Genomic DNA, 25,735 nt, shown 5'->3' with positions numbered 1-25,735 from the left:
TGTAATTTTTTGTTGTTGTACTGCCACATTCATCTTCTATGAATTCACCTTGCACTAAGACGTGAGGCGAAACATACACACAAAATCAGCTGATCTAGTAAGACCACCTCGTATAAATTCGCCTTGCCTTGATTGCAGCCAGATACAATCTTATTGATTTTTCTTATTTTATTGAAAATAATTTCAGAAATTTTTCGATGAAAAAAGAGATTTTCTAGGATTCTGTTTTAATGGAAATAAGTTTATGATAAAAGAGAATTTTGTAGCAAAACAATTGGAGGTTTAAACTTTCGCTGATGCATTATTTGAATTTTATAATTACTTTTTTTTTAAACTAACTTCAGAGAAACTATGAAAATGTTTTAATCAAAATGTAACTTTTGTTTTAATTTGTCGTCAAAAACTAACAGCTAGTCTCACGAAAGCAATTTAAGTGAAAATTGATTATTTTTATTTGAATTTAATATAACAACTGAAAGAGGTAAAAAAATAATTTTTCACTTAAACTGCTGGTGAAACCGGCTCTTACTCTATTTTCGAAAAAGTGTATTTAAATTTTTACCTTTACCCTACTCTTTAAATTATAGTCAAAGTGTATTTTACTATTTTTTTTTTGTATTATTGCAAATAATTTAAGATTTGGCGAAAAAATTTTAAATTTTTTAATGTTTTAATTTTTTGCGTACACAATTTCAGAGGTTTTGAAAAAAAATTTTTGAATTGATATTTTTTTTTGTCGGAAGTTTCAAAAATTTTGCGAATAATTTTTTAGTCTTTTAAGCTTTGTCGATAATAGTTTCATAAATTCGGCGAATAAATTTGAATTTTCGAAAGGAATAACTTTAAAGTATTATGGAAAAAGTTTTGAAAATTTCTAATTTTTTTGGTTTTTTGTTTGAAACCATTTTGGCTTTTGGATTATTATTTTCCGCCAAGAATTTTAGAGATTTGGCGGAAAAAAATTGCATTTTCCAACGTTAATTTTTTGCCGGAAATAATTTCGCAAATTTAATGAAAAAATTTTTAAATTTTTGAATATTTTATTTTTGCTGAACTAGATTTTTACTGTTAAATATTTTGTATATTTTTGAGTTATACATAATTATTATATGTACATTAAAAATCTTTCACGAGATATTTAATTTTTTCCATTTTTTGTCTGAAGCCTTTGGTGAAAAAAAATTCTGAATCATTATTTTTCGTCGGAAGTCTTAATTTTTTGTAGGAAATTATTTTAGAAATTTTGATAAAAATTTAAAGTTTTTAATGACTTAAAAGTTTTAAATACGAAACAATTTTGAAATTTTAAGTGTTCTAATTTTTTGTCGGAAACTATTTCAGCGATTTACAGCCAATTTCACGAAAACAATTTTAGTGAAAAACGATTTTAATTTTTTGAATTTCATATGGAAATTGACAGAAAATAAAAAATCATTAGCCATTTAAATTGCTGGAGAAAGCATCTGTTAGTGAAAAAATTTAAGTTTTTGAATAATCATTTTCGTCGGAAGTTTCAGAGATTTGGAGAAAAACTTTTTGAATGTTAATTTTTTGCTGGAAATAATTTTAGAAATTTGGCGAGAAAAAAATTAATTAATGAAATTATCTATTTATTTTTTTTAGAAATTAATTAAATTGAAATTTTATTATTTTTGCCGGAAATAGTTTCACAAACTTGGCGAAATAATTTTGAAATTTTTTTTCGCAGAATTAAATTTTTACTGATAAATCATTTGGTATATACTTTTAGTTATAACTAAATAAAATTTTCTAGGAAAAAAATTTTATTCGGAATTAATTTTTTTTTTAACTTTTTTTCATAAAATGGAAACTCCCAAAAAATTTAAAAATTTCGACCCATCAAACTTCAACTGAAAGTACTACATTATATTTAAGACAACCACAAAACCACTTTTACCATTTTCAAGTGTATGACATTGTGGCAATGGAACTGTGAAACGACCAATTCTTATTTTTTTGTCCATTCCAATGCAAGAAATTTTAATTGATATGTTTTGTAAAAAAAAATTGATGTTTTGTAAAAAAAATATTCAATTTACGCAATACATCAATTCAACGTCAAACCGCCAAAAGCCACTTGGCGCAGTTGTTTAAAAATTGTTTGCATTTTTCACGCTTCAACACAGCTGTTAATTTTTTATTAAATTATCATTTTATTTTTGCGATTTTATTTTATATTTTGTCGTTGCAAGCATTATTGTTTGCCTTATTTACAAAAGGAAAAAAATCATTGACTTGAAATTTGCATTCAAATGTGTTTGAACTTCTCACAAAAAGCAGCAAGCACACAAAACATAACCACCTACTGAACGTCTGTCTCACAGCGTACGGGTCATTCGCTTGACGTATTCATGTGTATGTACAAATTTGCATACCCACACACACAAACACACATTCTTTGGCGGATCTTCGAAAATCCAAAATTAAAATTTTCTGTTTAACAACCGCCAGCGCGCAGAAAAGTCATAAAATTCATAACAAAATTTGTCGAATGAATATTTGCAACCGACCCACCACCGACCGGTACGGCTCAACTGTTCATGTGCCTGCCTGACTGACTGACAGCCCGATTGACTGACTGATGTTCGAGTCGTTGCCGCTTCTTGTTGTTAAATTATTTGTTTATTTGACTTTACTCGCATGCGCATTCGACCGTGGCCATACACACAAAATGCACGCACAAAACAACAACAAGAAAAAACACGAAAGTCGAAAAAAACACCGCTACGTGAAAATTAAACCGCAATTGTACGAGTATCGTCGTCATCCGTCATATCGGCCAGTACCGCCGGAAACTGAATATGAACTGGCACTTGGCGGCGGCGGCGTTTCGAGTTGGGCCCAGAAGACACATGTGTGTGTGTGTTCTCAACGGCTTCAGTATTGGCGCAAGTGTTCTCACACACAAAAAGTTCGAAGTTGTGTGTGCGTGTGTGAAGGCGCCTCTGTTTCCCATTTTCCCTAACGTTTCAATAAGCTTGCGAACACGTACGCAACGCAGCGGAAATGAAATTCATTCAAAACAGAGAATTTGTTAAAATACTTTGCTGGTTTTCTACTCCCAAATGCTCTTTGAGCAAGCGGCTTTTGTTGCTGGTGCTAACACGAATACCCTACCACCGCCTCAGTTGCCGTTTTGCCTTTTCTTGCCATACTTGTTGTTATTGCTGTGCACTGTAATGCAACACTGCGTTTTGAACGCGATTTTTTATTTTATTTTGGTTTCAATATCGTTTTTTCCGCATCGCCTTTTTTCTGTTTTCCGTAGTTGCCTGAATATCATCGAAATCTCAGACAATAGCTTTTGAGTGTGTGTGTTCGTGTGTACTCCGTTGCGTATGAGTGATCATCGTGATTCTAGTATGTACATATTTTCGAATTGGCACAGTGGAATGGGTTTACGACTTAAAAGTAAATTGGGCGCAAACACGAAAAGAGATTTTTAGAAAGTCTGTGGTAGGATAAGATAGAAAATTTTTCTAGCAAGTTTTTTTTTTGAAAGAAGAGCTCTCCTGGCCACAGATTTTTTTAATTATAGCAATCAACTTTTCTATGTAAAGAAACGTTTATTGCTTTTCTCTTGAAATGGAGTTAAATAATAGAATTTTTAAATCTAAAAAAGTTCTAAATTTACTAATTCTATTTTAATTATGTACTTTTTAGATTCCTTAGAGTTTTTAATAAATATTCAGGAAACTCATTAAAAAAATTAATTTTCTGAATCACTAGTTTTTTTTTTTAGTTTTTAAAATGCACATTCGAACAGCCCTCAGAAAATTATTTGAATCAAAATCTGCGAAAAGTTTTGAAATTTTTGAATTTTTTTATTTCATCCCTAGAATTTTTTCTACTGTGAAAACTTAAATTTTTTTCATATTTCCTACTTTTTAGTTCACTAAAAAAATTTCAGAAATTCTGAACCAACATTAGAACAAGAAAAAAATGTTGTATGTGTTTGTAAAAAAAAAATAAATTTTTTTAATTTCTCTTTTTTATTCTATCACAAGAAAACTATTTTCCACTGTTAAGCACTTATATTTTTTATTTTAAATACTTTCTTTTCAATGTTGCTGAAAAAATTCAGAAATATCGTAGTAAAACATTTTACTTATTTTTTTTTTACCATGTAAATAAATTTGCCCCTTGTTTATTCTATCACCAGAAGAAAAAACTTTTGTTTATTGTTAAAAAATTACTCTTTTGATTTTAAAATTTTTTCTTTTTTTGATTTCACTGAGAAATTTAAAAAAATTCTGCCTTAAAAATTTTACTAAATGCTTTTTTATCAAATTCGTCAAAAACCTGTACTCTACTTATGTAAAATTACTTTTTTATTGCAGCCGAAGAATGTACATGTACAGACCTTTTTATTTCAGCCAAAAATATGTACATACATATTTTACTAATTGTTTCATACTTTTTTGAAATGTTTTAAAAAACCCTGCGAAGAAATTTTAAAATTTTTTTAATTCTTTTACCACGAGACATTTTTGGAGAAAATAATTCCTTTAAAATTTTAAAATAAGGAAATTTTTTCTAAATAATTTCAGAAACACTAAGGAAAAATTTTGAAATTTTTAGCTTTTACAGATAAATAAGACTTTTTAACTTTAAATATTTATACAAAAATTTAAAAGTTTGCGAATTCTGCCGAAAAAATGTAACCAAATATTTTTTTTGTTATTTGTTACCGTTTTTTCGACAAATGGTTGTGTTTTGTTTAACTTTGTTGAAAATTTCCAAAAACTACAGCGAAAAAATTTTTAAATATTATGACCTTTAAACAAAAATTTCGAAGATCATTTAAATTTTTAAGGAAACATTTTTGAAAATAATTTCAGTAGTACCTACATATGCGTAGCATGCAGACAAACGAATTTTTTATACATACAAAAAATAAAAAATAAACGGTTTCTGTCAAAATTTCTTAAACTAGTAAAGCAGCTCACAGGAAATTTCATATATATATTTTATATCGTACTTTTCTAAAGTTTTTTTTATTTTCCTGCCTTTTTGTATTTAAAGCAACCGAAATGAAAAAAACGACGTATGTCTTAAAATTTTTCTTAAAAGTTTTTGTTTTTGATTTATTTTTTTACGCCTTTTCCGAAATTTAAGCCAAAGAAAACCTAATTTTGTTGATGTTTTTTTTTATTTTATTAAAAATATTTCAGATATACTGCAAACAAGCATTTGATATTTCTTATATTTTTTTTCTATTTTGGAACATTTACATATGTACATACATACTTTTTTTAATAAAATATTATTTTTGTTTACTTTGTACTTTACATATGTATTTATTATTTTTTTAAAAGTGTATTCAGTTCCCAATAAAAGGAGGCTTACAAACACAAAAAAAAACTGTTTGCTTTTCCTAATTTATTTTTAAATAATTTTACAAGACCAGAAAACACTTCATTAAAAATTTTACTTTTGTGAAATATGTATTTGACTGCAACAGAGATTTTTCAACGAATATTATATTTTTTCTACGAACAGTAAAGTTTTCATTAACTTTGTTTGGTTTGTAATTCCAAAGAAAAATTTTATGAAAATTTACAATATTTTTGCCAGTTTAACTCAAGATAACTTCAGAAAGTCTGCGATAAAATTTTCTAAATCCACATATAGGAACTTTAAATATTTTTAATAGATTTAGAAATTTTGGAAAAAATCAGAAGTTTACTTCTACATAAAATTTTTATGACAAAATATAAATTATAGCAAAATTAAAATTTTTTTGGGAGCATAATTTGTGTTTAAAATGTACATACATTTTTAAAGCTACTTGAGAAAATGGGTCTAACACTCAAATTTTCTGAAAATAATATCAAGCACATTATGAAACTTTCAATAAAAAAATATTGTTTGAAAAAAAACATTTTCTTCCGAAAATTCTGGCATTGTATTAACTCAAAATATGTAGCTTCTGGTTAATTCTATAGGTTGATAACCGACTTGCTGCGCCCCTTTCACGGAAAACGAGAAAAGGGAACATGACTACTGACCACACCCAAGTCCAAAAAGCTCATTTGATAGTCAGCACAGAAATTTCTAATTTTTACGTACAACCAAAATAAAAATAAAAATCAGCACAAAAAGTATGTTAAATGCGTTTTTGAAATTCAAATTCAAGTGAAATCGCTATTGACGTTCTAAAGAATAGCAAATCAAACTCTTTATATGTAGTAGTATACAACAACAACAACAGCAAGTATTAAGCAAAACTGGTAATCAAAATGAACGCATACGTCAAAAAATGCAACACCTACAACAACTGCATAAGCATAAATGACAATTGAGACAGCTAATCGAGAAGCCAAGCAGAAGAAAAAATAGGTGGCTGCAGGCGGCTGGTAGGCAAATAGCCAGTCAACCAGTCAGACAATCAGTCAGCCAGCTAGAAACGATATTGTGTGGGTCTTTTGTTCGAGTCGATCGCATCGGGTGGTGTGCGTGTATTGGGCAGCGATGATGGCGGCGCGACTCTGCTTGTATTGTGCTGAATGCGCGTGCATGCGTGACGGACGATGTTGTAGCCAACAACAGAAATTTTCGAAAAAAAAGAATCAGTAAAAATCTGTAATATGTACATATTGTACAATGCGATAGGTGCAGGTATAACAATAATTAAAGGGCAGTGAAGCGAGGGGAGATAAAAGGAAATTGCATAAATTTAATTGGGAAATATTCTAAATAAACAGAATGCGAAACAACAGGAATTGGTAGTAAGAAATACTGAATACTACTAGAAAAAAAATATTACTTAAAATACCTTTTAGATGGTAACCCTATTTCTTTGAGAAAATTTATTAAACTAGAATTGTTTTCTATTCACAAACTATAATAATTTGCGCACCTAAATTATTTCAACAACTTTAAATTTTGTATATTAAAATATTTTAAAATGTCTTTCACTTGTAGAAATTTACATACCTAAAGAAGTTCATTAATTTTCTTTTTGCGGGTGGCAACCGTTTTAAAACTTCTCTAATGCATGGGTTTTGAAATATTGCGCATTTGAGATTAATGTTTAATTATTTAAAATTCTTAGCTTAGATCCATTTTTTTAAAGAATGTGGCAACTATGTTGAAAAATTAATCTGAAATCCCTGAAAAATACATATGTAGCTTAAAATGTTTATAAAAATTTTGGAAATATTTAATTTCACGATAGGTGGCAACCCTGTTTAAACATTTTCTGTTTGAAATTGTTTTCAAGTTTGCCGTGCACGTTTAAATATTTTAGAATCTTATCTTATATAAAATTTAGTTGCTAAAGGGGTTGGCAAGTCTGTCAGAAAATAAACTTAATAAACCATTCTAAAATATTTGCAATTTCTATATCAAAATGTTCTAAAATAACTATCGTTTGTAATTATTTAATTGAATGGAATTGAACACAATACTTATGTATTTAATTAATTTTGTCTAAGAGGCGGCATCCTTTTCAAACAAAAATTATGAATACAATTGGGTTATTTGATACCCATATTTGAATATTCTTTTTTTTCATATTGTAATTGTTTAAAAAGGTGGCATCTCTATTGAAAAATAAATTTATTACATGGAAGACTTTTTCATTTAAAATATTCTAAGTTCGTTCTTTTTTAACAATTGAAACACTTAAGGTATTTCACAAATTTTACCTTTTTTGATAGCTGGTAACCCTGCTAAAAATTTTCTCTATAAAATTGTTTTAAAATAATGCGCACTTGATATCGCTGTTTAAATATATTGGTTTGTTTTTTTTTTAATAAAATACAACTGGAAAAATATGTATGTATGTGGCTACTCTACTGAAAATAAATATTTTTATACGAGACTGATTGAGAATCACTCAAAATTTCTTTTTAGACTAAAATATTCTTAAATGCTTACTGTTTCGAAATTTTTCTTGATTAGATTAAAATTTAAAGATGGTAACCCTACTCAAACAATATTCGTTACAAATGTGTTTTGAAATAACGCTCATTTAATATTCATATTTAAATATTTTTTGTTCTAATTTTTTTATTTTTTAATAAACTTTTGTTTTCAAAATATGTGCATTTCCAAATACTTTCAGAGTCTTTATAGAATAAAATATTTTCTAAAACGCTCCCTAGTTCGAAAATTTTTTAAGGTATTTGATTAGATTAAAATTTTGCATAGGCGGTAACCTTATTCGAAAAAAGTTCATTTCAAATGTGCTTGGAAATACCACTCATTTGATATAATTTATTTTTTAATAAATTGTAATTGTTAACAAAAAATTTGCTGAATCTAGGTATGTAGTTTAAAATAACGCTTGTTTGAGCTTAACATTAAAACATTTTTCAACAACAAAATGGTTTAAAAGAAGAAAGAATTAGGAAATTAATTCGATAACAAATAAAACTAAAAAATTTCTCAAAATAGTTAGGTAAGAACTTAAGACCTAAAGTAGATCATTTTTCCAAGAAAAGTTATAACAATTCCTAAAAACACCATCGGCGGCGTTGACAACATATTCCTATGAATTTTTTGTTCCGCAACATGTTGCTGGAACATAGTTTCTTAACAAAACACACCAACGTACTTAAATTTATGTGTGACTTGTGTAGTGAGAAGGGTACGCATTGGCAATGGAACGCTGGAGCATTTTGAAAAGCTGAACACCACTTCTTTTTCTATGTACAAATGTTGGTGTGGTTGAGAGCGAAATTGAGACGGCGAGTTATTTCATTTGTTGCTATACATAAGATGTTTTGCCGGTTGTGTTTATGGCCTTTTTCGGTTGAAGACATATATTTGGGAGTGTGTGTTTGTGTTTGTTGACAATGCCCACATTTTATTGACACTTTTGTTTTGATCGCCTGCTTTATCGTGCAACACCTGCCATGACACCTTCGATGGCAATGGGGACGCCTAAGAAAGATTATGGAGTGCCAGCTAATATACGTGCGGCGTGCATTAACACAACTTCTCTGCTAAAAGGGGAGCACATTTTCGGGGTGGAGAACGAACTACTCAAGATATATGTAAAGAAATTATGCATGCACGTATTTAATTTAGTAGGATACAAAATCTTTCTTATCTTCTAAAGAACCTTTTCAAGAAGTCCCGTTTCAAACCGGAACAAATTTGTCTCGACTGGGTTCCGAGACACTCGATCAATATATTATGACGATAAGTGTCTTCGTGTCACCATTATGCAGATTTTGTGTACGGCATTCCTTATACTAAGTTCGATCAACAATTCGGATTCATTAAGTACAATAGGCAAAAATTACTGGGTGCTTGGAAAATCAGTCTTACCCGGTATTCAGTCTTATATCTGATTTACTTATGCATGATTAAGTCAGCTCTTCCAACGAAATCCTTTCTAGACCGTCTACAAGGTAGTGGTATTCCTAGAATCTGAGTTTCAGAGATGAATGGAAGTCGACCGCAGTCCAGAGGTTGAGGTCATTCACATATGCGTGGATTGATTGGAACTCAATGGAAGGCTAGAAGGCGGTGTTTATTTGGAATATTTTGGTACATCATTCTACCTGATTACTATTCTTTCAGGCGGAGATGATGACCATTTACGGTACAGTGCAATGAATTTCACATTTTCACTGACAGCAGGCAGCTATCAAAGGCTTTGAACAAAGTTTGCTTAGTCCCCTTTCAAACACGTCAAGTCTTGAAAGAAATTTTAATCGCATTCTCTTTTGTGTTTTCTCTTTGCTTCCACACGCATCAAGTTTTATTGAATTCAACTACTTGGTTCTTTAAACGGGAAGCAACGAAAAGATCAAAAGTGAACAAGAAAACTTGAAACGAATTTACGGTACGGAGGTATCTGTACTCTTCCCCTCTCTTCCCACCTCCTTCACCAACAAACGAGCAGACTTGAAAGCAAGACTTGACGTGTCTGAAAGGGGACTTACTTCTAAAGTAGCCGTGAAATGCCGCCTACCGCAGAGACATTTCGAAAGCCCGTATAAGTAATGTCTGTCCCTTTCGGGACTGTATTCCTATGCATTATTATAAATATTTGTTAGCTTCGGCAGGTGCGGGATTCTCGATGACCGCCAGAGGCGACACGTAATTTTTTTATTTATTTTATTTATTATTATCGAAGTGTAGAGTATAAACGTGTTCAAACGAAAAAATCGGTCACGAAAAATGTTTTTAATGTAAACAAAACTTTGGTTAATATTACCACATCGTTGTTGAAAATATCAACCAAGGCATTGTAATATGAAACAAAAATCACATTGATGCCTTTTCAGGTTTGCATTTGGTAATATAAAACAATTTCTGGTTAATTGTTTTCTCAGTGATAAATAAACATATGAGTTTTCCTAATATATAAATTATTAAGAAAAACCTTTTTTCTAATTAAATTTCTTTAAAAATATGTCACTAAAAATCGCTTTATGTTTAATATGCAATTTATTCTGCTTTTTTTTAAATATTTGTTCTCCTAAAAAACTTTCATTTTTTTTATAAATTTTTTCAAAAATTATATATTTCTTCAAAAAATGATTTCTTTTTTAATACCCTCATTTTCCAATATTTTTTTTCTAAACATTAACTTTATACTTAAAAAATTTTTTTTTCAAAACTTAAATTTTGCTCTTAATGATTTTTTCTTCTATTTTTTTTTATGCTGGCAAATTTATCTAGTTTTGGTAATACTATTTTTTTCCAAAATTTTATTATTGCGAAAAAAACAGCATTTTTAAACTTTTTCACACAATTTCCGTATGAGCAGAAAATTCTATAGAAAAATTTTGCCCTTGGTCCTGAAAGGGTTAAACTCTGTTACGACGTTGGAGTATTTACAATTCAGATGAGTTCATTCGTTATGGCGCTAGCATTCTCCCCTGAAATTCGTTAAAAGTCTTACGGATGCCTATAGAATCGCCTTACATATGTATAGCCATATCATATGAGTCCTTTGGAACAATTTCTGTGGGATAATGAAGCATATTACATCCCTTCTGTCAACATCCAGCGGCTCTTCGTGGCCATATTACTCTAACACTAGGCAAATAATTCTACGAGAAAGTCTATTTTCTCGCGTCCGAGGATATCCGTCAGTCACTTGACGAAATTTATGCTGGTTGTAAGAGAATAGTAGTAAACCAAAACTCTCAAGCGGTATCTCAAAGGGACCCTAGCCTAATGCTCCGTCAACAGAAGCTAACCTAGCTCTCGTTGTATATCTTTAGTTGCATCTGTTAATAGGAACTCCAGGGATAATGGGATGGTACCACATATGTATTCTTATGAAGAGTTGTAGAAGTTCTGTGTGTTTTTGAGACTCTTAACAGGATCTATGATCTTCCTCTGTCGCGTCGGAGTTCTTCTTTATCTTATAAATACTGTGAGTTAGCTTTCTATTCATACTAGTCGTATTGTACGTTTCTGGATCTTGAAATTACCGAGAACCCAAAGGAATATATATAAGGAGTCGTTGTCTCAAGTCCCACTTAGCCCCCTTCTATCGTAGAATCGCCTACTTTCCAAAAAATACCACCCTGCTCTAGAACAGATTACACCGTTCTTAAGAAGAGGTCGCCCTTCTTTGGTTCTCAATTAAATCTGAATCTTCGTAACATTAATTTGGCTTCACAGTTCTTTTTATGAAAACCAACCCGAATTTGCCCATCTACGTTGGTTATGACCAAAACATATCCCAAGGTCCTGCTTGTAAAAGCTCCCACTGGTCACCTATGATCTAAGATGAATGTACCGGCACAAGATAATTCTAAAGCCTATTTTTGGCGCATAATTTCATATGTATCTCTTCATTTCCGAGAATATTTTTATAGACCGTATAAACTTTTCTATTATAAATCTTAAAAATATAGACCTATATACTTAGTAAAATAATTTTAAACATCACTTACCTAATTCACTGTAGAGTGTCGTATTCAGCGCTATATCCATGGGACATGTATCTGAATCTTCAGGTTCCTCGCATAATGTTGGCGGACCATCCCACAAAGCTTTTGCAGGCCGCCGCACACGATCCAGCCGCACACGTGGATACTCATTGAAGAGTACGTCTGTTAGCTGGTGTTTGGGAAAATTAAATGCATTTTTTTATTAGAAGTCAAGCAACTGGTGAAGTGAAAGAATGAAAATGTAGAGATCAGAGAATAACATAATAAAACTTATATATATGATGGTATTTATACATAAAACAAAATATAAAAATGCTTTGGTAAGTTAAAATATATTGAAATGATAAAAAATATTCACAAAAAATTTAGAAGTAACTTTGAACATAATAATAAAATATTTACTGGGTCTTAGGATTATAAACTCAAAATGTTATACAAAACAATGTAAATTAATAAATCCAAAATAACCTAAATTTTTAGTAGAATAATCAACCGTTCTGTGTATGTAGGATCCACAGAAGTTTTTCCAGAAACTAGGCGACTACCGCGGGCTTAGATTCTGACTCCTTTCGCTATTTCATTTCAATTATCAGAAGTCCGTTAGACGCATAGAGGCGACCCTGGAGATAGGAGAACAATGTCTATAAGGAAGGCGTTTTAGACGGATTGACCGCAATAGGAGTTCATCCTGTAATTTCGAGCTGGATTAGCAGTATGTTTATCTGCAGAAGTGTTTCGGCGTAGTGGGGTAGGCATGAGGCCATCAAACCGGTTTACAAAGGTATGCTGGTGGGTTAAGAAACTGGAAAGAGGACCTGCCGAACTTACGGCATATTCGGATGATATTTCTGTCGTAGTAAGCGGTAAGTGTATGTCCACACTCAGCTCCCTTATGGGCCTAGCACTAAGGGAGATATATCTTTGGGCAACCGAGGTGGGTGTTACCTCAGAAAAGACGGATCTGGTACTCTTCACCGGAAATACAAGGTTCCGAACTGTTATAAGCCTAAGCTGGATGGGGTGAAGCTCCAGCTGAAGCAAAACACCAAGTATCTCAGAATAACTATAGATAAAAAGCTGTAGTGGCGCCTCAATGTAGAGGAGAGGGCAAAGAAGGTCTCAGTAGCATTCTATGCATGCAAAAGGATGCTGGGCTGCACCTGCGGCTTATCGCATTCCCTTTCTCACCGGATCTTTATGGCGTTAGTCAGGCCGATACTGTTCCTTGGGGTACTGGTTTGGTGGACAGCAGTGAAGAAGAAAACATTTATCAAGAGAATAGGAAGTGTAAATATATAGGCTAACAATGATCGGCATGTTGGGGAGTACTCAGGACAACACCAGCGGCATCAATTTACACCTTGTTTCATCTCTGGCCGGCGGTCTTTTTGGCCAAGAATATATCGTCAAGAACTGCCGCCAGGCTTTGTGCTACGAGGCAGTTTGTGTGCAGGTCCTACGGGCACAGTAGTATAGCGTCAAATTTACTAAATGATCTCGGATCTGCACTTTCTGCACTTTGGGACGAACTTCGCAGCCACTATAGAGGTCGAGGGGTAGCGGGAGGGCATGAAGGGTGCTGGCTCGGTGAATGTCTACCGAGCAGCAGCCTAGTAAACAAACAGATGAATCTCTACATCGATACTCCGGCTGCGATAAAGGCGCACTTGCTTGAGAAGTGTGGCGGAGTACAGGACAGCTCTGGATTTGCTACATACTGGTACTGACGTACAGCTGTACTGGGCTCCAGTGCACAATAGCGTTCACAAGATTAGATGGAAGCTCGATATATCAATGATCCGGAAAACGCAGAAGGCGTGCACCAAAACGCAAAGCTTCTCCCTCAAGAAGGAGGATGCTAGGCTACTGGTAGATGTCCAAATGGGACTTTACCTGTTGGCAAACTACGCCTTTAAACTAGCACTGACTAATGATAAAATCTGTAAGAGTTGCAGAACGAAAGAGGAGACAGAGGAGTATATACTTCGTGAGTGTCCAGCCCTTAGCAGAGTACGATTCAGTCTCCAGGGAGTAGGCTTTCTGCCTAACTTAGAAACCGCAGCCAAGATGGGGTACAACAAGGTTATGCGATATTTTTCGATTTATCTGGTAAAGCTATGGACCTTTTCTCTCTCCGAAGCCAGCTTACCTAACCTAACCAGAAGTCCTGAACATAAAATCGTTGGTTATGTTGTTTTTTATACAAGGAGAACGCATTAAAAGTCCAAACCCCCTATACGCCTTCTCTTTCCGCTATACCGTTTACCACCCCGTCCCCTCCTACATCGTTTGCCTGTATGCCTGTATTAGCGCTGTTAGTCAAAACTGAACCAGCTTTCCACATACAGGGTTTCCGGAGTCTTTGTATCTCTTGAAGTTACCGCTTCAGATACTGGAGACAACGTCGCACAGAACGCAATTTTTTTCACTGCTCAATTTGGCAATTATTGATGCTGCGGCCGTGTAAACCGCTTCCCAGGTTTTAGATTTCAATATTTATGGCACTAATTTCCTTCCATAGTTAGGAAGCCTCGTATAGAACCCCCCGCTCCACGTGAAAACGTGGACAATAGAAAAAGAAGTGTTCCGCGTGTTCGGGGAAATCGTACGCACAAGTAGTAGTTGCGTGATGTTGAAGTTCATCTCTCCATGTGCTTTATTGGCCTAGGTCTCAATATCAGGGACGAGCCGATATGATGTACATCGGTCATTGGTTACTGAGTCCCATCGTCTTCGCCATTCGGATAGAGTGCGCTTTCTTATCAGCGTGGGTCGATAATACCGAGTAGCCAGTATCGGCGAATGTGGCCGTCTTCGACCACCGGAATTTTACTCCTGTTATAGCATATGACTAACCTACAAATGGCTAACCCTTTAAAGAAAATTTCATTTAAAGTAAATGGTTGTAGGAACTTGATAAACCCCTATTGTCAGCATAGATAATGGAATAGCTACACTGTTGTGGCGGTGTTTTTGAACCAAACATCGGCTTCGGTAATAGTTGTAATCTTGGGAAACCTTACAGTGACCAGCAGAACATAGGCTGGGGTTTAAAGAACCCTGTCGTTTTTGTCTCGAACATAAGAAATTCGGCGAGTTGTCATTCGTTGCTCTTTGAGATTTTCTCTAAAGCACTTGTCAAACAGAGTAGGGAGTATCAGCGAATTCAAGTTCAAATCATCTAGAATGATGTCCAGAATTTTTAAGTAAACAAATCCCTGCTCTCTATTAGCAATTTATGTTCAATATGGTTTCATTGCAGCTGCCCTGTAGCTTGTCAAACTAAGCGTCTAATGGAGAAAGAGCCAATAAAGCTTAAAGAGCCTTCATAGTCGTGGCTGGTTTAACAAAATGTTGGGGAAAATCTGAGGCCAAATGACTACAAATCTATTGACTTTCCATTAGTCTAAAGATGATTGCCTCCCATTGTATAGTGAAATTTTACACATTCTTGCGGAGATTATTCTGTTGAGACGCACTTACTTCTCGAGAAGCACTGTGGTACCAGCGCTGATTTATCTGATTCTGAGAACTTTTCTATAAGGGCCATCAAAGCCATAATAGGGTGAAAATCTAGTACTTCTAAACAAGCAAGTCACCGAGATTAGTCGGAAACTTTGCCGCCAGGCTTCAGTCAACCGGGTTACATTAAGACTGGGTGAGTTTCTCTACATAGGAAAGTTAAGTCGCGGTTCCACTAACATCATGAGTGAAACTTGGGAAATTGGGTCAAATTTTTGTGTATTTGAAACAAACCTAATTATGCTAATTTTCCACAGAAAACATAACGAATTTTGAACGCTGAACATTAAATAAAATTAAAGAAATGTTAAAAATTTATAAATGTGAAAAGGTTAAAAAAATAAATAGCTTTGTGCTTCAAGTTAATGTTAATTTCTAGCTTTAAGCATTACCCACCTCCTTTTTAGGTGTAGCCGGGAATATCTACAGGTTAGCGGTATTATGTTTTTTTTTGTTAAATTTTTTTTGTGATTTTTTATTATTTTTTTTTTTTGGTTGGTTTGTTATTGTGTGTGCATTTTTAGTAATTAATAATATTTTTCAGTGCATGTTCAGTTTTTAGGTGAGGTAGTGTAGTGAAAGCATAAAATGGGAGTGACGAGAAGAGAGAGAGAGAATGAAAATTAGCAATATTTTGATATTAAGTAGTTAAGCAATAATGTTGTTTTATTTTTTTTTTTTAATAAATAAGTACGAATACCTAACTAAAGTTAAGTTAATTTATAAGTACACAGTACATTACGTCTCCTTAATACAGAAGAGCCCTATCTCGCATTGTCGCTGAAATACAAAAAGCCGTGTAACTAACTAAAAATTTAAAATTCACTTTTTGATTCATTTTGTAACAAATTTTAGTTATTTACGGCTTTCTGCATGTCAACAACGATGTGAGAAAGGTCATATTTTTATATAAAGGTAACGATATATTGATACTTCGAATGATACTTAAATAATAATAAATTCATATTTACATATAAGTACTCCCCTAACCTTAAAAAAAAAATACAGAAAAACTGGAAATTTTTATTTTGTTATGAAATATATTAGGGGTGTCCTCCTTAATTTTAAGAGGCCTGCTGCTATTACTGGGCAACCAAAAATTGTATCATAAATATTTTGGATTTTTTTTATTTTCTAATTTTCCAAGCTTAAGGGGAGGGAGTTCAGCTTTTTTTAAATCATTATATAAATATGGGTATTATTATAATTAAATATATAATTCTAGCAGCGTTTTTCGTTAAATAATTTATTGTTTTTATCTTACCGATATTTCTTCACTGCAGTATGCCGTGAAAGATTGCTCATCTTGCTGCAGGACACAGTAGAGCGGACTCCATGGCAGAGTTTTGTATTTGCGTGTAAGTTCACCCTCAGATTCTGTAAAGAAAAGAAAAAAATTTGATTGAAGAAAGTTTTTTTGTTTAAAATAACAAAAAATTAAAAACACATGGGAAAGTAGGGCAAATAAAACAAAAAATAAATAAATAAAATAAAATTAATTACGAAGGTAAAAAGTAAATAAACAAAACTAAATAAAATAAATTAAAAAATTTTCAGCAATCAAAATTTTATAAAAGAAATAAATAAGAATAAAATACAATAAAACTTGCATTAAATCAAATATGAAATAAATAATAAAAATAAAAAATAGTGAAATAAAAAAGAAAATATAAAGAATTACAATTATAAATACATAAATGAAAATAAAAAGTTAAAAGTTGTACTTAACAAGAAATGAAAAAATTTAATACATATTATTAAAAAATAAAATTATAAATTCAAATAAATAAATAATACAAAATAAATTAAATTTGAAAACCGTTAAGTTAAACATAAAAAAACAATAACAACTAAACAGTTAGACGAATAAAATTAACAAAATAAACAGTCAAAATATAGTAAATAAATTTAAAAAGAACAAAACTAAATAAAACTAAATTAAATAAAAATTAATAAATTAAATGTATACTCTTGATATAAAATATAAAAACCCAAAATAAATTAATTCATAAATTTAATAAAAATAAAGCAAGAAAATAAAGGAAATTAATTTACAATGAAAAAACTGAATTAAAAAAAAAAACAAATTAAATTATTTCATAAACAATTTATAAATTCAAATAATAAATAATACAAAATGAAATAAATTTATAAGGATTATAAATTATAGTATAATAGAAATTAAATAAAGTAGGAATAAAAAATAAAAACGCATTAAAAATAAAGTAAGAGGATTAAACAATTAAAAAGAAATAACTAATTTGAGAAAGAAATGTAAACACTAAAAACAAAACAAACACATTTAAACTAAATAGAAATGCAAAAAATAAATAAAATAGCATGACATAAAAAGATATGTAAGACAAATATAAAAATTCAGAAAAAATTAATGATGTATGTATATCAAAACATTCAATAAGACACAGGAAAATAAAAATATGTAAAATCAGATAGGATATAAAATAAAGTTCAATTAAACAAAAAATTGAATAATATTAAAATAGATAATATAAATAATATAAACAAATAAAATTCGGAAGTTAAAAAGCAGAATAAAGCACATTTAATAACTTAATGTAAATTAGAGATAAAAATTAAAATTAAAAATATTAAAATTAAAATTAAAAAACAAATAATACAAGGTAACATTAAGAAATTAAGGAATAAATTAACGAAATAATAAGCAAAAAAATAAAACGAAATAAATATTATTAAAAAACAATAACAAACACATTTCAAAATAAAAAATTTATGAAACAAAATAAATTGAATTAAAAAACTACATACAAAGAAGAAGCAGGTAAGAACAAAAGTTAAAATACAAAAACTAAAAAATTTATAAAAGTAAAATAAAATAAAACCAACAATAGAAACACAAAGAAAATCACAAATAATAAAAAGCAGTGTAAAATAAAATGTAAAAAAGTACAGAAGCGAACAAGAAATATTTAAAAAAAAACACAAAAAATAAAAATAAAAATATATAAACATTAGTGAAATAAATTCAAAACCCCACAATTAATTAGAACATTATAGCTTAAATCAAAACAATAAATGTTTCACAAAAAAATTTAAAAAAAATTTACAAAACAAGAAGAATATAAAAAATAAAATACAATGAACAAAAAAACACACAAAACATCAAAAACTAAAGAATTAAAAAATAAAATACAGTATAAAAATTAAAGACAAATAAAATAAAATTCCTTAAAAGTAATATATAAAAATTAACCAAAAAAGTTAGATTTAAAGCTTAATTAAATTAATAATTAAAAATTAAATTTTGATTTTTGTGAAATCCATCAGTCAGTGTTGCAGTGATGGCAGCTCTAAATTGCGCCATCTGACGGTTTAATTTGCATACTGAGCGCTTGCATAAAGGGTAATTTAGCAATGACACAAACCGAGCTGAAAAAATATCCCACTGGTATAACTGGTATAAAAGGGAAATTTTAGACAAAACGAGGCATTTAAAACAATTTTCATTTTTAACGGTATGCAAGCGGTGATAATTGTAACAGCCAATTTCACGAAGGCAATTTCAGTGAAAAATTATTTGAATTTTTTGAATTTTATATGGATATTGACAGAAAATAAAAAATTAGTTTCCATTTAAATTGCTGGCGATGCCGGCTGTAAATGAAATAGAGAATAAACAGAGTAGCACGTTTGTGTTCAGGTATTAAAGCAAAAAGATTTTCAGTTAGTTCTTTTTCTTTGATGAAAAATACATATGTACATACATAGTATGTAATAATTAAACCGGCGATTTACATACGTACATCAAATTATGAATAGTCCCCAAAATAATATCACCTCTCACCCCACCCCAACTCCTCTTTTTCACATCACCCACCCATGAAATAACAAATTATCCAAAAAGTGAAGCAGGTCAAAGTGTTTACATCGCAATTTTTTTCCTTTTCGGTTTTTTTTTGTTTTCCACACGCCAGCCGCTAGCGCATAAATACTATTTGACAGTTGACTGCATACAAATGCCAACGAAAAATGTTTCCTGTTTACATGGAGAGTCAGTCGAAAGCACACGAAAAAAAAACAATAAAAAACAATGAGGCAAATTTTAAAGAAGCCAAGCCAAAGCAGTGCAGACAAACTTCTACGCAGACAGTCAGTCAGCCAGTCGTCAGTCTGTCAGGCAGTCAGTCAGTCAGTTAGTCAGTCAGCCAGGCAATAAAGAGTAGTTGCATGCAGGCAATACGACCGACCAGCTGTTATTGCTCAAAAATCTACATACAGATGTATGTATATATGCCAAAAATATTGGAACGACAATTTAATCGATCAAAAAACAAAATGCGTGAAATTATCTGGCTTATAGGCCGACATACACATGACTGCGTGTTTTTACGAGTACATGAACGAATTTTATTGCAAGCGTTTAATTTTGCATTTGGGAATTTCGATTTGTTGGGTGGCATTTCGATTTAATGTGCATTAAAAAAATGCGATTGGTTTTGTTGCTACGTTGGTGGAAAATCTAGTAAATTTTTTAATTTTTTGCTTTGTTGCTGATATACTATATAAGTTTGTTTTACAATCTGCTTGTTATTCTGCAACAATTTTCTGGTGGAAGAATAGATACCAATGTATGTATGTAAGAATGTAGTATTTAATAACGCGTCTTTTACTAAATATGAGTTCATTAAACTTTATGCGTAATTAACGAAATTAATGAAATACATATACTGTAACAATCAAACTTGTGTTTGCACAAAAAATATATATGTATGTATGTACATGCATTAGTATGGTCAAAAAAGGCATGTGAAAAATAAAAGTAGGAATTTGTATGCTCTCACTCCCTAGGAAAAAATATACACTTATTTTTTATTTGGAAATCAAAAAATATTTAGAGGTCGCTCAAATTTGTCCATGTATGTACATATTTTATATGGGAAAAAAACAAATTTTAGTAGAAATGGTATAGAATTCTTGAAAATCAATATTTTTCGATCGGAAGACCCTGTTTCTCTTCAGGATATTCCCAATAATAATACCCAATTCTTAATTTATTTTTATAGCAACTTTATTTTATAGGTCCGACAAAAACCGCTAAAAACCCAGAAAATACAATGGGGGACCAATAAAGAGACTTTAGTATTAAAGATAAATTAAATTAATAATTGGGTATTATTATTGGAGGTCTCCTGAAGAGAGCCTGAGTTTTCCGATCGAAAAATATTGATTTTCAAGAATTCTATACCATTTCTACGAAAAGTTGTTTTTCCCCATATAAAATACATGGAAAACTTTGAGAACTTTGAGCGACCTATAAATATTTTTTAATTCCAAAATAAACAAGTAAGAAAGTCTAAGTTCGGGCGGAGCCGAACATTAAATACCCGGCGCAAGTATTAAATATATCTTTTTCACCTTTCGGAAACCTACCGCTAGATGGTAAGCCGGGGTGTATCAATTTTGAGTAAATTAGTGTCCTTATATTTCGAAATATTGCAGTTTCAAGCATTTCTGAAATTTACCGTTATATGAAAAGCCGTAATTTTAGTCCGATTTCAATAATTTTGAACATTTTGCTTTTATGCGGCAAGCACAATAACCATACCGAGTTTGGTACAAATTGGTGGAACGGTTACCGAGATACATATATGTGATCATAAGTGGGCGGTGCCACGCCCANCGATTTCTCTATTCATTCTGAGCATTTATGTATACATTTGTCTATATCTATCTCGATTCGTTTTGGCTGTTACAAACAACCGTTATGTGAACAAAATTAATATACCCTTGTGAACAAGTGCGCTCGGGTATAAAAATATGTGTATATTTTTTGGTATAGCAAAATCCTAGGGGGTGAGAGCATAAAAATTCCGACTTTACTTTTTTTATACCACCCTAATATACATACAAGCGTATGTACTAAAAAGTTCTTGGTAATCAAATACGAAAAAACATCGTGAAATTACAGTTAATATTAGTTACGCTACCGAATTTGTTTTAAAATATTTCAATCTATTGAATCATGACTAATAAAAGGATAGACAGAAATAAAAGTTAAAATTAAAATCTAAATACACAGGCCAGCAAATTTAAACTTTTTTTGCAAGAGAATAAGCATAGTATAATTTTAAAAGAGGACAAAGCCATAGTCCAGCACGTCTGAGTTGGTTTTTTTTTTATTGTTTGAACTCAAAGGTTAAGGAGTCATGCGAGTCTCGGCGCCGCAAGCACAAAATCGCGAAGATATACTTATTATATCTTTGACGTCTTTGAGAAAAATATGCTTCATCAAAAATTAGAGGTAACGTGCAAACAATAATCTTCCGCAGATCTCGTTTTTAAGTAAAAAATTACATGTAATATATGAAATTAAAAAAAGTCGCATGGGAGAAATATTTGAAGGGTTTTTGATTTTCTTAATTTTTTGTGTAAATTGAAGCACAACTTAAATTTTGTTATTTGCACACCGCCCTTAGTTTTTGATAAGGAATATCTTTCCCCAAGGGGCGTCATACACCGTCTGTTGCAAAAATGCTGTTGTATAGTGATAATTTGGAATGCTTTCATCATTTTTGGATAACTAACTTTGAAGCATAACAATTTTTTTTATGTATAAAATGCTTTCTCTGTTTTATTAACTTTTGTACTTTGTTATTTTGCATATTTAATTGTACTTAATTTTATTATTGACTCTTTTTCATATATACTTTTATTTTTTTCATTTAATTATTTATATATATATTTTTTCAGTTTGTTAAGTTTGTTTTTCTATTTTATTTTAAGTTGTTTGATTTTATCTTATACTATTTTGTTTTATTTTATGTTATTTATTTTCCATTTTTCTATTTCATTTTATTATTACATATTTTTATATTGGTTTTATTTTGTTTTATCTTATTTTATGTAATACATACATAAGCTTTTCCGTTACACTATTTTATTTCATTTTTATATTCAGTTTTTCCGTTCTACTTTTATCTATATTTGTTTTATTTTATTTTTTATTTTTTTTTTTTAATTGTATTCAATTATTTTCTCCGTTTTTCTGTATTTGTCTATTACTGCATACTGTTATTTTATTTTCTTATAATTTTATATTTATTTTTATTGTATTTATTTGTTATTTATTTTTTCTTTCTATCTCATTTTTTGTTTTTTATAAATTTGATTTCACAGATTTTGTATTTTCTTAGATTTTTTATGCTATGCTTAACTATTTTTTTGTTATTTGGCTTATTGAAATTTTCTATTGAATTTTTATTCTTCTTTTTTGTGTTTGATTGCATTTATTTTGTATTTGTCAATGTTATTGTGGCTTATTAACATTTTATTTTTAATATTTTTATTGAGCTTATTTTATTCATTTGGATTTGTTTAATTCGTTCTGTTCAATGAGTTTTGATTTACTTTACTAACATTATTGAATTTTATTTTATTCCATTCTACAACTTTTTATTTTATTTTCTGCTTTTTTATTTTATTCAGTTTTTATTTATTTTTTTTGTACTATTTTAATTTATAAATTTTTATTGTTTTATTTAATTTTTGTTTTTTAATACTTTTTTATTTTTTTCATTTTTATTTTATGTGTTTTATATTTTTATTTTACGAATTTGAGCTTAGTTATAATTATTTTATTTTGTATAATTTTTTGTTAAAATTTTTTTATTATATTTTTTAATTGAGACTTGTATTCCAATAAAGGTAAAAAGCAGTTAGAAAAATTGTGTTATTAACACCATTACCTTGTAATAAAAAGTACATAATACGTTAGTATGCACAAATTTTTAAATTTACATATATATGTACATATTTAGCTACAATGTATTTGTTGGTATTGGTACGTGCCATAGTGATCACAGCGCGTAATGGGGTAACTAACAAACAATTTGCCGTTTTTTTTATGTTAGTTATGGTCAGAAAGCCACAGCTACTTACTGCCAAGCAAATCAACAGCTAGAGCAACAACAAAGCTGAATACCTAATTCATAAGTAACTTTTTACGTATGTACTATGTATACATACATAAGTATATCTACATATACAGTTTGCAAAAAAATTAAAAGCAAGAAGCCAAGTTGCGGCTGAGTATCTACAAATTAATATTCTAGTAAGTGTATGTATGTTTGTATGTAAACGACTAACCAAGTAAGCAAGCAGAACTAATTTGTACTGACCGCCAAGCAACAAAGTACCTGTAAAGAATCTTATTCATAACCAATTACACAAACAACATACACATAGATGTATATGTACATACATTTTTATATATTTAGACAGACCGGTAAGAACAATGTACCTTACCGGTACTTTGCAAAAGCGATAGCAACTTTATGCTAATATAGCAGTGCACTAAAAACGACCGACAATATGGACAGCAAGTGTGAGCTACGCCGATAACAAACTGGGGTGCAGAGAAGTTAGAGAGTAGAGACCTGCGCTACTTATGTATGTACATATGTATATTTAGCAAGAGCTTTTAACGAATGAACTCGAGGAAGCCCCAATCATAACCAATTTATGGAATAGAATGCCATTGACAGTGGCAAAAACCATGGAAGCGCTTTTCCTCTCCGCTCTGAATATGCATTTCAAAGTGGCCTAATACCACAGCTCAGCGAGGGTCAGAGCCAACGTCTAGTCGTTGTTGACCTGTCAAAGGCATTCGAAACGGTCAACCATGCTACCCTCTGCCAAGTAATCTAGGACTCGTTGTTACCATTTTAGACGAAACGGTGGATAATCGACTATATGTGTGCGGGCATCAATCCTCAGTAGAAGTTCGTAACGCCAACTCAAAGCCGTGTAGAATTAAACCGGGTATCCCTCAAAGCGATCCGGACGCTATTTAAACTCTATAAGGGCAGCCTCCCACTGCCGAAAGCTGGAGTTAACTTGACGAGCTATGCAGGCGATTGCACGTAATGACAACGGTGCCAAATACCTACAGCTCCTGCGGTAAAATTACAGACTACATATGTCTCTGATGCTTCAGATTTTTACACCTGGCCGACGGTGGACGAGGCGATAGCCTTTTCTCTTTCTCAGTGCATATTTTCGTTACCTGCAATAAATTACGTGCCAGCAACGAAATCCTCATGTCGCTAGCCGGCAGCACCTGGAGAGCCGGCAAAAATACCCTGGTGGCAAACGTAAAATCGGCTTGTCGGTGACAAACTATGCATGGTTGTTGGCGTTGTTATTGTAGCGACTATACAGCCCCGCCTAGATCGGCCGTCAAGCTCAACAAACTGGAGGCCCAGAAAGCTTGCAGCTTTTATGGGACAGAGCCGTCAGTTGAGTTGGATTTAGTGAGCATGCGAAAAGATTTCTGGGGTCGTGGGGTGTCTCTCCGCATGCAAAGCACTCATTGGGTACATCCACGACTAAAACCAGATGCTGGCGGTGAAAGAACAAAACATTCTGTTAAAGAGGAACTTCTTCGTGGGATATCACTCCGCTCATCTCTTGAGTTAGTCTTCTAAGCCAATTATAGCAGTCAAAGAATATTACTCCAACTTTTGTAACTTTCTCACTTGTCTAGCTTGGCCAGATTTCTTTTTCCAGGAGCTCTCCATCAAATTTACGTCCCGTCTTCCCGACTGCTGCAGTGCCTTCCATTCAGAAATAGCTTCCATCTATAAAGAAGTGGTGGACTCAATTCCGAAAAGTGTGTCGTCCTCTCTAACTGACTTATAATCTGATACCCAGACCGCTATGGTGGCGCAGAGGGAATGTCGGACCTCCATTACAACCGCGTCGGATTATTTTCTGATTAGATCATTTTTGTTCCGGCCCACAACTACCTCGCTGGAAACTGCGCGGCTGATGACTGGGAAAGGAAACGTTATAAACGTTGAAACGTTATCACCGGATAGGGAGCTCTGTCCTTTTGGGGTTCACTCTTGGACCGTTAGGCTTCATGTAACGAAGGAAGCGCTGAGTAAAAACTAGGACAAGCGCAATTTCAGGATCGTTTTGGCCTAGGTTGGATGGCGGGCGGTCAAGGAAGCTCCTTACGCTGCCAAAGACTCAGCTCTCGCTGTTGATTCTGATAGGCCACTGTACGATTGGCATTCACGCGGTATGGTTAGGAATCTTACCTATTCCGGCCTGTCGCAACTGCCAAGAGGAAGGCTCGCACTTCCTGACTAAACCTGAAGAGCTCTGATTCATTTAAACTAGGTATCACAAAAGACGACCTACTAAATGTCCAAGTGCGTCTCTTGTTTGTTACAACCATTGTAACCTAACCTAACCTATCTCTTCAGCTAAGGATGTAGCGCACAAATGAGTCGTCTATGCCATGCCAAACTTCACACAACACACCGTAGTATGGTCAA

General features: G+C 31.8%; 1 protein-coding gene across 1 annotated transcript in view; it reads right to left on the bottom strand.

The window, feature by feature from the left end:
- Window positions 1-25,735, bottom strand: part of LOC108364200 (probable Ras GTPase-activating protein) — a 50,192-nt gene that overhangs the window by 2,770 nt on the left and 21,687 nt on the right. Inside the window, exons 4-9 of the mRNA XM_017617790.1 lie at window positions 16,678-16,790; window positions 15,810-15,836; window positions 11,891-12,060; window positions 11,819-11,826; window positions 8,969-8,972; window positions 3,786-3,789 (exon numbers count right to left, since the gene is read on the bottom strand). Of these exons, the coding sequence (XP_017473279.1) occupies window positions 3,786-3,789; window positions 8,969-8,972; window positions 11,819-11,826; window positions 11,891-12,060; window positions 15,810-15,836; window positions 16,678-16,790 (326 nt within the window). The remainder of the gene's footprint in view (window positions 1-3,785; window positions 3,790-8,968; window positions 8,973-11,818; window positions 11,827-11,890; window positions 12,061-15,809; window positions 15,837-16,677; window positions 16,791-25,735) is intronic.

This window comes from Rhagoletis zephyria, unplaced genomic scaffold (assembly GCF_001687245.7).
Source record: "Rhagoletis zephyria isolate East Lansing unplaced genomic scaffold, Rhagoletis_zephyria_1.1 Rzeph_scaffold_01491, whole genome shotgun sequence".
NCBI classification, from domain to species: Eukaryota; Metazoa; Arthropoda; class Insecta; order Diptera; family Tephritidae; genus Rhagoletis; species Rhagoletis zephyria.
Note: the sequence above shows the minus strand (reverse complement) of the source record. Positions and strands in the feature narration are given on the sequence as shown.